Source organism: Berghia stephanieae, chromosome 1 (assembly GCF_034508935.2).
Source record: "Berghia stephanieae isolate SIO BIC M18660-M18661 chromosome 1, UCSD_Bste_1.3, whole genome shotgun sequence".
NCBI classification, from domain to species: domain Eukaryota; kingdom Metazoa; phylum Mollusca; class Gastropoda; order Nudibranchia; family Aeolidiidae; genus Berghia; species Berghia stephanieae.
Window position 1 is genome coordinate 104,989,588 of NC_088360.1, and position 12,500 is coordinate 105,002,087.

The following is a 12,500-nucleotide window of genomic DNA, read 5'->3' on the forward strand; positions in this document are numbered from 1 at the left end:
TAGTAGTAGTAGAAGAAGTAATAGTAGTAGTAGTAGTAGTAGTAGTAGTAGTAGTAGTAGTAGTAGTAGTACTATAGGACAGATCTGGATGGGTAGCCCTTACAGCATAGTTATCTCTCATGTCACCTTTACGCTCACCGCGGTCAGGATAATAATATGAAGTGAGGTACTTACCCTCAAGATTTTCTCCTCAGTCTGTTGGTATTTGCTAAGGATGCTGTTGCATTTGTTGTCAATCAGTTTCTTCTCAGTCTGGATGAAATTGGATCTGTCCTTGCTGTTGTCTTTCAGGATGGTCTAGAAACGACACAAAAAGGGTGACAAGAAAGTTAATTGTAATATAAGGTATCTTTATCTGCTAGAAATACAAAAGTTGCTAGAACCTGTGGACTGTAAAAAAAGGAATGAACAAAAATGAATATAACGGCGTCAAAACAAAGACCAAGTTACCAAGCACGGAACGTTTCGGGCTCAAAAACCCTTGTTCAGCCAACAACAACAAAAAAAACAATAAAGACAAAAATACATTACTAAATTCCAGATTGACGACAGAGAAAATTTCTGTAATTTAGAAATGCGTTTGTGTCTTTAATGTTCTTTAATAGTTTTATTTAAAAGGCAGCATGTGTCCAGTTTTTTACTAAAGGCAGTATCTTATTTTGAAAACTTTTAATTCATTAAAAATGATGATGTATTTAATTTTAAATATCAAAATAGAGGTGGTTCATGGCACCAAATCACCCAAATGAACCCCGCCACTGCTCCTTACCAACTATAGTAATATCGTGACATTTGTTATGAAACACTGAACTTTTTTATTATTTCGATTTGGCTTGTACATTAGAGAAAGTTTGAAGAAAAATATTTAATATATTCATAAAATGTAAACGCTTTAAAAGAACGTTTTCCTGCACAAAATTAAGATTAGCATTTTCCTCATTATTTCTGAGTTTGGGTTTTTTAAATCCTTAAAATAGACGGTAAGCTGAGAATTAACACACACACACACACACACACAAAACACACACACACACAATGCACACACATACACACAAAAAGAGAAAAAAAGACAGATTTAGAAAAAAGGGAGAGAGAGAAAGAGGAAATGAGAGAATGAGAGAGAGAGAGAGAGGAAAGGAGGGGGAGGAGAGAGGTGTATAAAAGATAAACTCACATCCAGCATTCTCTGTGTCTTCTGGCACTGCTTGGTTTCCCTCTCGAATGAACGGGTCATTTGGTATCCGTAGGACCCCAGTGTCAGGTAAACTGTCTGCCTCACCTCATGTGTCAAACGTCCTATCTGGGTCAGTTTCTGTAAGAGAAAAGAAACAAAATGATTAAGTTTTGCTTTGTCGTGAGGGACAGCTAGAGCATTAGTTAATAATATGTTTCAACAGTCGTGACGTCACTTCACTTGTAATGACGCATAGTAACTTAGTGTCTGGTTCTAAACTATCGAAACAATGGCGACGAGCATAAAAGTTATCTAGAGGAGAAAAACGTTATAAATATGATCGTGTTTTGACTTTTATAATTCTGATCACATGACATGTGAAATAATTTTAGCCAGCATGAAGAATAAAAAGTACCAGTTTTCTTTGATTAGAACCAAGCTGCTCGTTGCTGGGCGGTCGTGACATCGGACTATTTAATCCTATTGGACACGGTGTTGACAGAGCTTCTAAATAATTTGCGCTAGAAAAGTCGTCCGTCATATATCAATCTATTTGAATATCCCTAATCATATCAAATAAAAAGAAGATCGCGTTGGCTGTGTCATGTGACCAGAATGAAAAAAGGGTCACTTCCCAATACAGCCCTGTACTGGACAGCAGATGGGAAGAGAAAGCTGGGAAGACCCAAAGAATCCTGGCGAAGGACCATTAAGTAAATAATTAAAGGAAGCAGGCCTGTTATGGAATATGCAGCCACCGCAAAAGCAGCCGGTCGCAAAAAATGGAGGTATCAGGTGGATGCACTTTGTGCCTCAAGCCCCGAAGAGGAGGTATGGTGGATGCCCTATCTGCCTCAAGTCCTGAGGAGGATGTCTGGTGGATGCCCTATGTACCTCAAGGCTCGAAGAGGATGTCTGGTGGATGTCCTATGTGCCTCAAGGCCCGAAGAGGATGTTTGGTGGATGTCTTATGTGCCTCAAGGCCCGAAGAGGATGTCTGGTGGATGTCCTATGTGCCTCAAGGCCCCAAGAGGATGTTTGGTGGATGTCCTATGTGCCTCAAGGCCCGAAGAGGATTAAGTAATCATGTAAAAAATACTAAAGTGTGTCACTTCGTGAATACCCACGTTTGAGTGGGGTTTTTTTAAAAAAGATTGTATGATGTCTGTTATGCGATATTACATTTTTAACCAACTAACTACTCGTTTAATGTCCAAGTACTCATTTCACATGTGAGTACAGTTAGAAAATGTGAGTGAAGAGCTTTTCCAAGAGCTGAACTTGAACTCTACGCCTTCCAGTCAGAAGGCGAGTATCATAGCACAAGACTCCATAGCCACACAATATCACAGCTCAAATTTTACAACTGAAACTCAATCCGATAGAAAGCATCAGACATATTTTCCATAATAAATCAATTTGTCATAAATTTTACAATTTATTTATCGGTTTGTATATATACTATTTATTTATCTACCTATTTATTTGCTTATTTAGTTATTTATCTATTTTTCTGTTTGTTTATCTATTTATTTATTCATTCATTTATTTTTTTTTGTATTTATTTACCTAACTTTTATTCATTCATTTATCTATCCATTTATGTATTTATTCCACACAAATTTTAGACTACAAGAAAAGTTGTTTTTTTAAATCTTGAATTTCTATTTCCGTCAATTTTAGCTATGTCAACATTTTATCAAGTGTATGTGTCTGTGTGTGTGTGTGTGTGTGTGTGTGTACGTGCGTGTGTGTAGGTGCTATACGTTTTAGTTTCACTTACAATCAGCTTATCAGTGAGCTCAATGGTGGGTGATACTCTTAGACCAAGAGTTCTGATGGGAGATGTACAGTTGCTGGTCATGAGGAAGTCACGTGAGCAGATGTCAAGGATTACATTGGCAGCGGCCTGAGTGCCGACAGATGGCAGAATATTCCAGAGAATCTTACTGGAAGAGATGGAATGAATGACACTGACTTTAGACCGAAAATATCACCAAAATAAAAACAGAAATTCTGACAATTAAAAATATATACTCGGTAATGAATTAATCTCATCAGCTTTGAACTATCATTCTCCATGGATAACATTGACCTTTGTAAATATTTTAAAAAGAAAAGAAAGAAATGAGCTTTTATTTGGCACAATATCCACTAAACGTGCTCAATGCGCTTTATAAGAGGCCTCTAGCCAACAGCAACACTTGACATAATACAGGACGAGACATGGTGCATGTATTACAATTGTTTTCCGACAGAGACAATGCTGTTAACGGCCAAGTACTAATTTTACACCTGAGTACTGTGAGAGAATATGAGCAAAGAGCCTTTTCCCAAGGACTCAACTTTGCGCCGAGTTAGACTCGAACCTAGGTTCCTTCCGATCCGAAAGCGAGTGCCATACCACAAGGCCACATAGCCGCACAAGGCGATATTGCATTTAATTCCTACAGAGACGACGCTGTTATTGACCAGGTACTCATTATACACCAGAGTATGGTAAAAAATTTGAGTAAGAGTCTTTTTCAAGAGCTCAACTATGCGCCGCTCATATCAGAACTAAAACCCCGGGCCCTCCGGTCCAAAGATGGCTGTCATACCACAAGACAACATAACCAAGTTAACATCTCATCTGAGTTGAATGAAGTGATATGTACAAAGTAAAGACCATTGCATTTTCTGGAATAGTCGAGGCACATTCTATAAAAACCACAGGGGGGCGGGGGTAGAGCCTGTCACTCGGACTAATTTGTAATGAAAATGTTGCTGCTTGAAACTCGAAGGAAATTACAAAAATAAGTATTGAATTGTAAGCTTCAATTTATTAGACGAAAACAGACACTGTGAACGTTTCGGGGTTCCCCTTTATCAACAAAACACGATGAATGAAACATTATTTCAAACACTCATTCGTCCATGGTGTTTCATTCATCGTGTTTTGTTGATAAAGGGGAAACCGAAACGTCCACAGTTGACCTTTGATATGTAAATGACTTACGCGCTAAGCCTGTCGATGTCAGCCTGAGGGTTGACCTTCGACATGGACAGTTTCTTCCAGAGTTTCTTGATGATTGGTTGAGGAGAAGTCTTCAGCATGTCCTTGACAATTCTAAGATGTTGGAGAGATTCCTCGGAAGTGATTTCACGGGTGTTTCTGGCAGCCATTGTCAGATGAAGATAGATCTGCAAGATTTTGAAATATAGTATAATATAGTATTTTAAAACTTGACCTTTTTTAAACAGCCCAATATCCACTAAAATTGCTCAAAAAGTACTTTTTATAGCAACACTTAACAGGTAGGACTAGACCCGACGCCTTTAATGCGATATTCCTCTTTTTTTTAACAGAGACAACGATGTTAACGGCCAGGTACTCATTTTACACCTGAGTACGGTGAGATAATGTGAGTAAAAAGCATTTTCCAAGGACCGAAAATGCGCCGAGCAAGGCTCGAACTCAGGATATTCCAAATCCGAAGAGGAGTAACAGACCACTAGACCACATAGCCGCAGAGAAGAAGTTAATTCGTAAACTGAAATGTCTGTCCGGTATAATTAGATTTCTCAATGTATAGGATGGCTCACTAAGTCATGATCATGAAAAATTCATGGAAGCTATGAGCGCATACAACATGGCGCGGTGCTGGTCGCCAGCATGATAGCGTTGGATGCCTGAACGAAGATGAAAGAGAGAGAGAGAGAGAGAGAGAGAGAGAGAGAGAGAGAGAGAGAGAGAGAGAGGTCTAGACTTATATACGGTGTGCAGATGACACCAAAAAAAAAAACAAGAGTAATTTTAGATACCTTATCAACGCTGTATACATCGGCCTCCTGGTTGACCTGTTTTGGTTCTTCCTGGCAGGGCAAGAAATGGTCTGGGCAGTCGACGGGGCTGGATGGCAGGGTCATTCTCAGGGTGTCCTTCTTGTGTTCACCATGGTGGACCTCTGGGATCTCCTGGACTTCACGGCCGATCTGTTTGGAATCCTTCAAGTACAAGGTTTGGCTGTTGGTGATGGACAGAGGCAGGAACGATTATCGCCAGAAAATGTGCGTCACAACTCTTTCCTTTTATTATTGAGCTTTTATATAGAGCAATATCCACTGAATGTGCTCAAAGCGCTTTACAAAGGGTCCATGACCAACAGCAACACGTAACGTGTTGAATGAGACATGACGCCTATTAGACGATATTACAATTTTTTCCGACAAAGACAACGCTGAGTACAGTGAGAGAATATGACCAAAGTGCCTTTTTCAAGGACTCAACTATGCGTCGAGCAAGGCTCGAACCCAGGACCTTCCCATCCGAAGGCCAGTGTCATACCGCTAGACCACATAGCCGCACAACTCCTTAATCTGATATCGTGTAAGGATAAACTATCATCATAAATTATCAGAGGCATGACATGTTCTTTTTTAGCTCCTGAGAAGTCCTTCGGAGCCAATCGCCTCATGGGGGCGGAGTTCATCTCGTTTTCTATAGCGCTAAACGGACATTAACAGTGTTCTGACCCCCCCCCCCCCCCCACCGTTTGTTCACTTAACAATGGTTGGTGCTTTGCGATGGTCTAATGTCTATCCAAAGGGAAGTAAGCAATTGCTACAGAAATCGTGATAAACTTCGACTCCGTGAGCCTAAAAGCTCTGGAGCGATGTTTTTGTTAGTGTTCTTATTTTTAACTTTAAAATAACTTTTTGATGTTGACATGATATTGTTTTGGGTCACTGGGTAACATCTTTGCAATTATTGTATTGATTGAGGTATATTTCATTGTATCATAATAAAAAACACGCAAAGGGGTCAAAATTGATCCCAAGTGAAGTAATAATTGCTTTCTGATCCACCTCGCCCACCCTACCAGTGATTAGGTAACTGGATCTGTTAGATATGGTGGAAAGTACTATGCGATAGACTAGAGTTCTATCCAAAATGTGTAGTGTCCGTTTCACGCTATAATAGTCTGGATAACCTCCGGATCCACGGACCTAAACGTTCTGGGGGAGTTTTTTTTTTCAAACTTTAGAATAACTATTTGATATCTAGTACATATCGGCTTATTACCATTTTGGGACAATGAGACACATCTTTGTTATAGGGTTCAATAGTTGTGATGTCACTTCTTTCGTAATGACGCATAGTAACTGGTTCTAATCTATTGGACGCCATTATTTCTATCACCACCATTATGGCCGACGAGCATAAAAGCGATTAGAGGAGAAAAACATTATAAATCTGATCATGTTTTGACTTGACTTTTTTACATTCTGATCACATGTCATATGAAAATGTTCTATCCAGCATAAAGAATAAAAAATACCGATTTTCTGTGTTTAGAACCAAGCCGCTGGTTGCTGGGCGGACGCGACATCAGACTATTGAATCCTATTGTTTTTATGGACTGAGTCGTATACCGTAGTATTATACGAGATATAAGTGTCCTTACTTGAGGCTGGTCCTGACTTGTTCCTGGTTCTTGTAGGGAGTGAAGACAATGTGACCTTCACCTACAGCACTCAAGATGAGGAACTTCCTGTCATTTCCTCTAACGTTGTACTTCAGGGTGGCTCCGTTCAGCAAGGGGTTGTCCTGGAGGATGACGATATAACAAAAAAAAAACATTAATATGGTCCCTCAGTTACTTACCCCGGTTTCTATAGCGTGAAACGCACAATAGTAATTGCTTAGACCCTTTAGATAGAACGCTAATCTATCGCAAAATTCTTTCCGACAGATCTAACAAGACTCAAAGGGTTAGACAAATATATCTACTTTCCACGAGATCGATCTCTGTCCATTTGCGTTTTGAAGCGAGTGCTTTTCTAATTGAGCAGTCGGGATCCCCTAAGACAATAATATCGTAAATGTGACCCATCGTCTCAAAACGGTATTATGTCGGAACGAACCAGATGCTTAAAAGATGGATTTAATGTTATACTGGTCAAAAATTTAAATTGTTGGCATCAGTACCCTAAAATATGGTATCCATTCTCCTCAATAACACATACAAACTCAACACAAGTCTGATATTTCTGGCTATAAATTCAATTTTCAACATCTTAACCAACCCGAGTTAATACCGTTTTGAGGCGAAGGGTCACAAATGTTAATTAATTGTTAATTGGCTGTGAAAATTATCAGCTGATGGAGTCGAAGTGGCTATTTCGGGTTATGTCATGAAGAAGTTCTAAACAAAAATAAATAATATACGATTCTTCCACCCAAGCTTTTTGGAATTCCGGACGTGTCCCCAACCACTGCACGAGGTTGCGAATACGCGTTGGGAACAAAGTTCGAAATCGAAAACACATAAGTGTATTAAATATCATTTATTCTACCCCTCAAGAGAATCATATTTCGCCATATTTGAATAAAATATATCTTTGAAAACATTCAAATGATAATTCTTTGTAAAGAATCTGTTTTTAGTGAAAGTTACGTTTGATAATCTGAGGTCACAAATTATTGTAAACATGATTTCATTACCCGTTATTATTTAAGGAGAGGGGTGGAATAATATGAATTAATTATTCACCCCTCCCCATAAATAGCAACACGTAATGATATCAAGTTTACAATAAGGATTCATAAAAATAATAATTATCAAACGTTTCACTAAATTTAGATATTTTTTTTAAGAAGACAAATTTTTAAAATTATTTTTTTAACTGTCTTTTATTAGAGATAACGAAACCAGAACCAATTGAGGGGAAGAATAAAAGATTTCTTTAAAATCCTACAGTATTATTAAACTGACTGAGACTACGTTTAGCACTGGACTTTTTTAAAACAAGAGAATTTATAAAGGGCAATATCCACTTAACGTGCTCAAGGCCTTTGCAAGGGGTTCCTGGCCAACAGCAAAACATATCATGTAGAATGAGACTGACGCCTGTTAGGCGATGTTACAATTTTTGGCGGACAGAGACAACGCTGTTAACGGCCAGGTATTCATTTTTTACCTGAGTACGGTGAGAGGATATGAGTAAAGAGCATTTTTCAAGGATTCAACTATGCGCCAGGCGAGACTCGAACCCAGGACTTTCCTATCCGAAAGCGAGCGTCACATCACTAAGCCACACAGCCGCACAATTTAGCCTGATAATTATGATTTTCAATAGCTTTCACGAGCGAAGTCTCAGGTTTTGAGATATTTTTTTCCAAGATGACAGTCATTGTAATCAATCGATGTTTGAAGGATGAGTTTTCTGACCAAAATTTTAAGATACGTGTTTGTTTTTGGTTTTTTTTTTTTTTAGAGCAGGCTATGACAAAGTATGATTCTTAATCTTAGCCAGATTTATCCAGCTAATTGTCGCACTCTGGATAGACTCGGATTTAAAAATTTGACCAGAAAACTCGTCCTTTAAATATCGATCGATATAAATGACCCTCCTCTTGGCAAAAACTCTCAAACCTGGGACCTTCGAAGGTCCCAGGTTTGAGAGTTTTTGCCAAGTTGAGGGTCATTTATATCGATCGATATTTTTTAGAGGACATGTTTTCTGGCCAAATTTTTGAGTATTAGTATGTCCAGATTGCAGTAAGTTAACCAGATATAACTAATGTTTTACATTTTGAGCATCTTGTGTCATTTGTCCATCCCAGATAGAGTTGAGGTAGACTGGTCTGTTGATGCATCTGTTGTAGTCACGTGTCTTGGTCACGTACAGGTGGTCGTTGCCGGAGTTGGGGGTCACGGTGTACAGAGTGGCACAGTCACCGGTGGTCGAACGCTGAAGGAAGGGAAAGAAATAAAGATTATATTATTATACAGTATCTGGGGGTTGCATGCTTTGGAAGAGAAATACATAAAGATTTTATACAGTAACTGGGGCTTGAATGCTTTGGAACAGAAATATATAAAGATTATACACGGTTACCGGTGGCCGAACGCTTTGGAAGAGAAATAAGTATAGATTATATACAGTAACCGGTGGTTGAGAGCTTTGGGTGAGAAATATTAAATATTTATACAGTCACCGGTTGCCGAACGCTGAAGGAATGATTTTTTTTAACATGATGCAGTGAATAATATTCATTTAGGTAAATAAAATATTTTTTTAAATAATAAAATTCCCTTTCTTCATCTACAAGGGGAAATTTATCACTAGGGTCTATTCCAATGGAAGACTGGAATAACCACAAATTTAGTTAGGGCGAGGTGACTTGCTCAAGGCCACACCGCGCAGCGGCGGGTAATCGAACTCGGTACCTTTCGGGTAAGAAGCAAACACCGTATAGCTGAGCCACGCTGCACCCTGATATGGCGAATAAGAGCGTCAATGTTCTTTACAAAAACAACCAAACAACACGATGGAGACTCTATGTCTCACATACGCCAGAAGTAATGATTGGGTATTGATTGTGTTGTTTACCTCAAAGACAATGTACCAGTTGGCGTGAGGGGGGAGAGAGAGTGAGAGAGAGAGAGAAAGAGAGAGAGAGAGAGAGAGAGAGAGAGAGAGAGAGAGAGAGAGAGAGAGGCTGTATGTCTCACATATGCCAGAAGTAATGATTGAGGCTTAGTGTTAGGGCTTACCTCAAAGACAGTGTACCAGTTGGAGTGGGGGATGGGATGGATAGTATGTCTCAAATATGCTAGAAGTGATGATTGATGCTTAGTGTTATGGCTAACCCCAAAGACATTTTACCAGTTGGAGTGAGGCAGAGGATGGATAGAATGTCTCACTTATGCCAGAAGTAATGATTGAGGATTGGTTTTGTGTCTTACCCAAATGACATTGTACCAGTTGGCGTGGGGGGGGGGAGAAAAAAAATAAGAGAGAGAGAGAGAGAGAGAGAGAGAGAGAGAGAGAGAGAGAGTCTGTTTGTCTCACAGTTGCCAGAAGTAATTATTGAGGCTATGTGTTATGGCTAACCAAACATTTTACCAGTTGGAGTGGGGGAGGGGATGGATAGTATGTCTCACATAGGCCAGAAGTAATGATTGAGGTTTAGTTGTTTATCTTACCTCAAAGACATTGTACCAGTTGACGTGGGGAGGTGTGCTAGACTTGATGGCAGGGAATGACTCATCCAACAGATATCTCTTCTCCAGGTTCATCTCAAACAAGGAGGTGAAACCACGTTTGATGTTGGCAGACCAGCTGGTCTCGGAGTCCTCAAGGAGGATTCTCAACACCTGGCCGTCGTCATAACTGAAAAGTAAAATATATTTTTTAACTAGAGCATATATATATATATATATATATATATATATATATATATATATATATATATATATATATATATATATAATATAATATATATACATATATATATGATAATACAGTTTAGTGAGAATTACTCATAAACGTGGATGGCAAAAAACAATAACAAAGACCTGAGTGACGTCAACATCGAACTATCTATAGCGCAATATCCACTAAACGTGCCCATGGCTCTTTACAAGGGTCCCTATCCTGCAACAACACTTAGCATGTTGGACAAGACACGATGCCTGTTATGCGATAATAAAGTATTTTTGCGGATAGAGTTGCTGCAACGCTGTTAAGGACCAAGTACTCATTTTACACCTGTGTATGGTGAGAGAATAATATGAGTAAAAAGCCTTTTCCAAGGACTCAACTATGCACCGAGTTAGACTCGAACTCAGGACCTTCCTATCCGAAAACGAGTGTCACACCACAAGACCTCATAGCCTCACAAGACATACAAAACTGTGTGACCTTGAACTTTTATAGTCTGGTTAATACAGTTTAGTGAGAATTACTCATAGATATGGATGGCAAAAAAAAAACAATAATAGACCCCTGTGACGCCAACTTCATTCTAGCTCCATAGAGAAGCAACACAAATCCTTTGACGAGCTCGCTGATGAAAACAAAATTATTTCTATCGGGACAGACAAGAAAGAATTCAGAACGTACTCAAATCCGAAGGGAATCTGCAGGAAGTTTTCCATGATCTTTGCCTCTTCTCCAGCGAAATCTTTGAGGAATTCCTCGGGCATCAAACGCTCTGTGGCCTGGTAGACATTTTAAAAGAAAGCATCAATAATCATTATCATTGTCGTCATCATCATCATCATCATCATCATCATCATCATCATCATTGTCGTCATCATAACCTTTATCATCATCATCATAATTATCATCATCATCATCATCATCATCATCATCATGATCATCATCATCATCATCATCATCATCATCATCATCATCATCATCATCACCATCATTATCATCACCATCATTATCATCATTAACATCAATATCATCTTCATCATCATCATTCCCGTCATCATCATCATCATAATCATCATTGTCGTCATCATCAACATTATCATCGTCATCAACACTATCATCATCATCATCATCATCTTCATCAACAGCATCATTAACATCATCATCATTATCATCATTATAACCTCATTACTATAATCAACTTCGTCCTCATAAATCACTTCTCCCTCCTGCCAACCATTAACACAAAGTGAATTATAAAATCACCGACTGATAACGGGGCGTAAAATTACGCGGATGGGTGGTCTTTATTGATGAGCAGTATATACTTATAATAGAAAATGAGACACTCCATCACTCTGAAACCAAAACAGGGCTTGTATCCAGTCCTTTGGAAAAGTAGATTAAACTTTCAATGAGATAGGAACCAGTTTTTGACATCAAAGAAATGAAGTGAGTAGAAAAGTGCCAGAAGACAATAGAGAATGAAAAAGAAAATAGAATAAAACTTCGTGACGATGGGGGCTCGAACCCGCGACCTTACTGGAACGGCAACTCAACTCTGTCTGCCCGTTTCTTTCAGCCTACTAAACTTACCTCCCATTGGACAACAGGCTCGTTGATGCGGTAGAGAGTAATCTTCTCAAAGACAACACGGACCTTACTGGCTGTGTTGAACTGGACACGGGCAAGGCAGCTGAGTCTGAAACCTGCATGGACCTTGGAGGTCTGGGGGAGTCCTGTCAACACTTGAGTGTCATATTGGTACACATATTCTTTGCCTGGACGGTAGGCTGAGAGAGTCAACAAAAATAAGGGCTCAATTATGAATTAATTGACAAAATAGGCAATTTAGTGAAGAAGCATAAAATGTACAAGTTCCTCTCTCTCTCTCTCTCTCTCTCTCTCTCTCTCTCTCTCTCTCTCTCTCTCTCTCTCTCTCTCTCTCTCTCTGTCCTTCTTTCTTTCTCTCCTGTTCTCTTTCTTATTTTATCTCACTTTATCTTATTTACACTCACACTCGATACACACTCACATATAAATTCACACACACACGAACACACACACTCAAACACACACAGAGACACACAGACTCAAACACACACAAACACACACA

The 12,500-nt window shown here is 39.1% G+C and overlaps 1 protein-coding gene across 1 annotated transcript in view; it reads right to left on the reverse strand.

Annotated features, from left to right (window-relative positions):
- Positions 1 to 12,500, reverse strand: part of LOC144962657 (uncharacterized) — a 51,457-nt gene that overhangs the window by 35,640 nt on the left and 3,317 nt on the right. Inside the window, exons 4-13 of the mRNA XM_078895770.1 lie at positions 11,981 to 12,177; positions 11,069 to 11,166; positions 10,150 to 10,336; positions 8,750 to 8,911; positions 6,622 to 6,764; positions 4,979 to 5,180; positions 4,173 to 4,357; positions 2,958 to 3,123; positions 1,175 to 1,312; positions 175 to 297 (exon numbers count right to left, since the gene is read on the reverse strand). Coding sequence (XP_078751896.1) covers positions 175 to 297; positions 1,175 to 1,312; positions 2,958 to 3,123; positions 4,173 to 4,357; positions 4,979 to 5,180; positions 6,622 to 6,764; positions 8,750 to 8,911; positions 10,150 to 10,336; positions 11,069 to 11,166; positions 11,981 to 12,177 — 1,601 coding nt within the window. The remainder of the gene's footprint in view (positions 1 to 174; positions 298 to 1,174; positions 1,313 to 2,957; positions 3,124 to 4,172; positions 4,358 to 4,978; positions 5,181 to 6,621; positions 6,765 to 8,749; positions 8,912 to 10,149; positions 10,337 to 11,068; positions 11,167 to 11,980; positions 12,178 to 12,500) is intronic.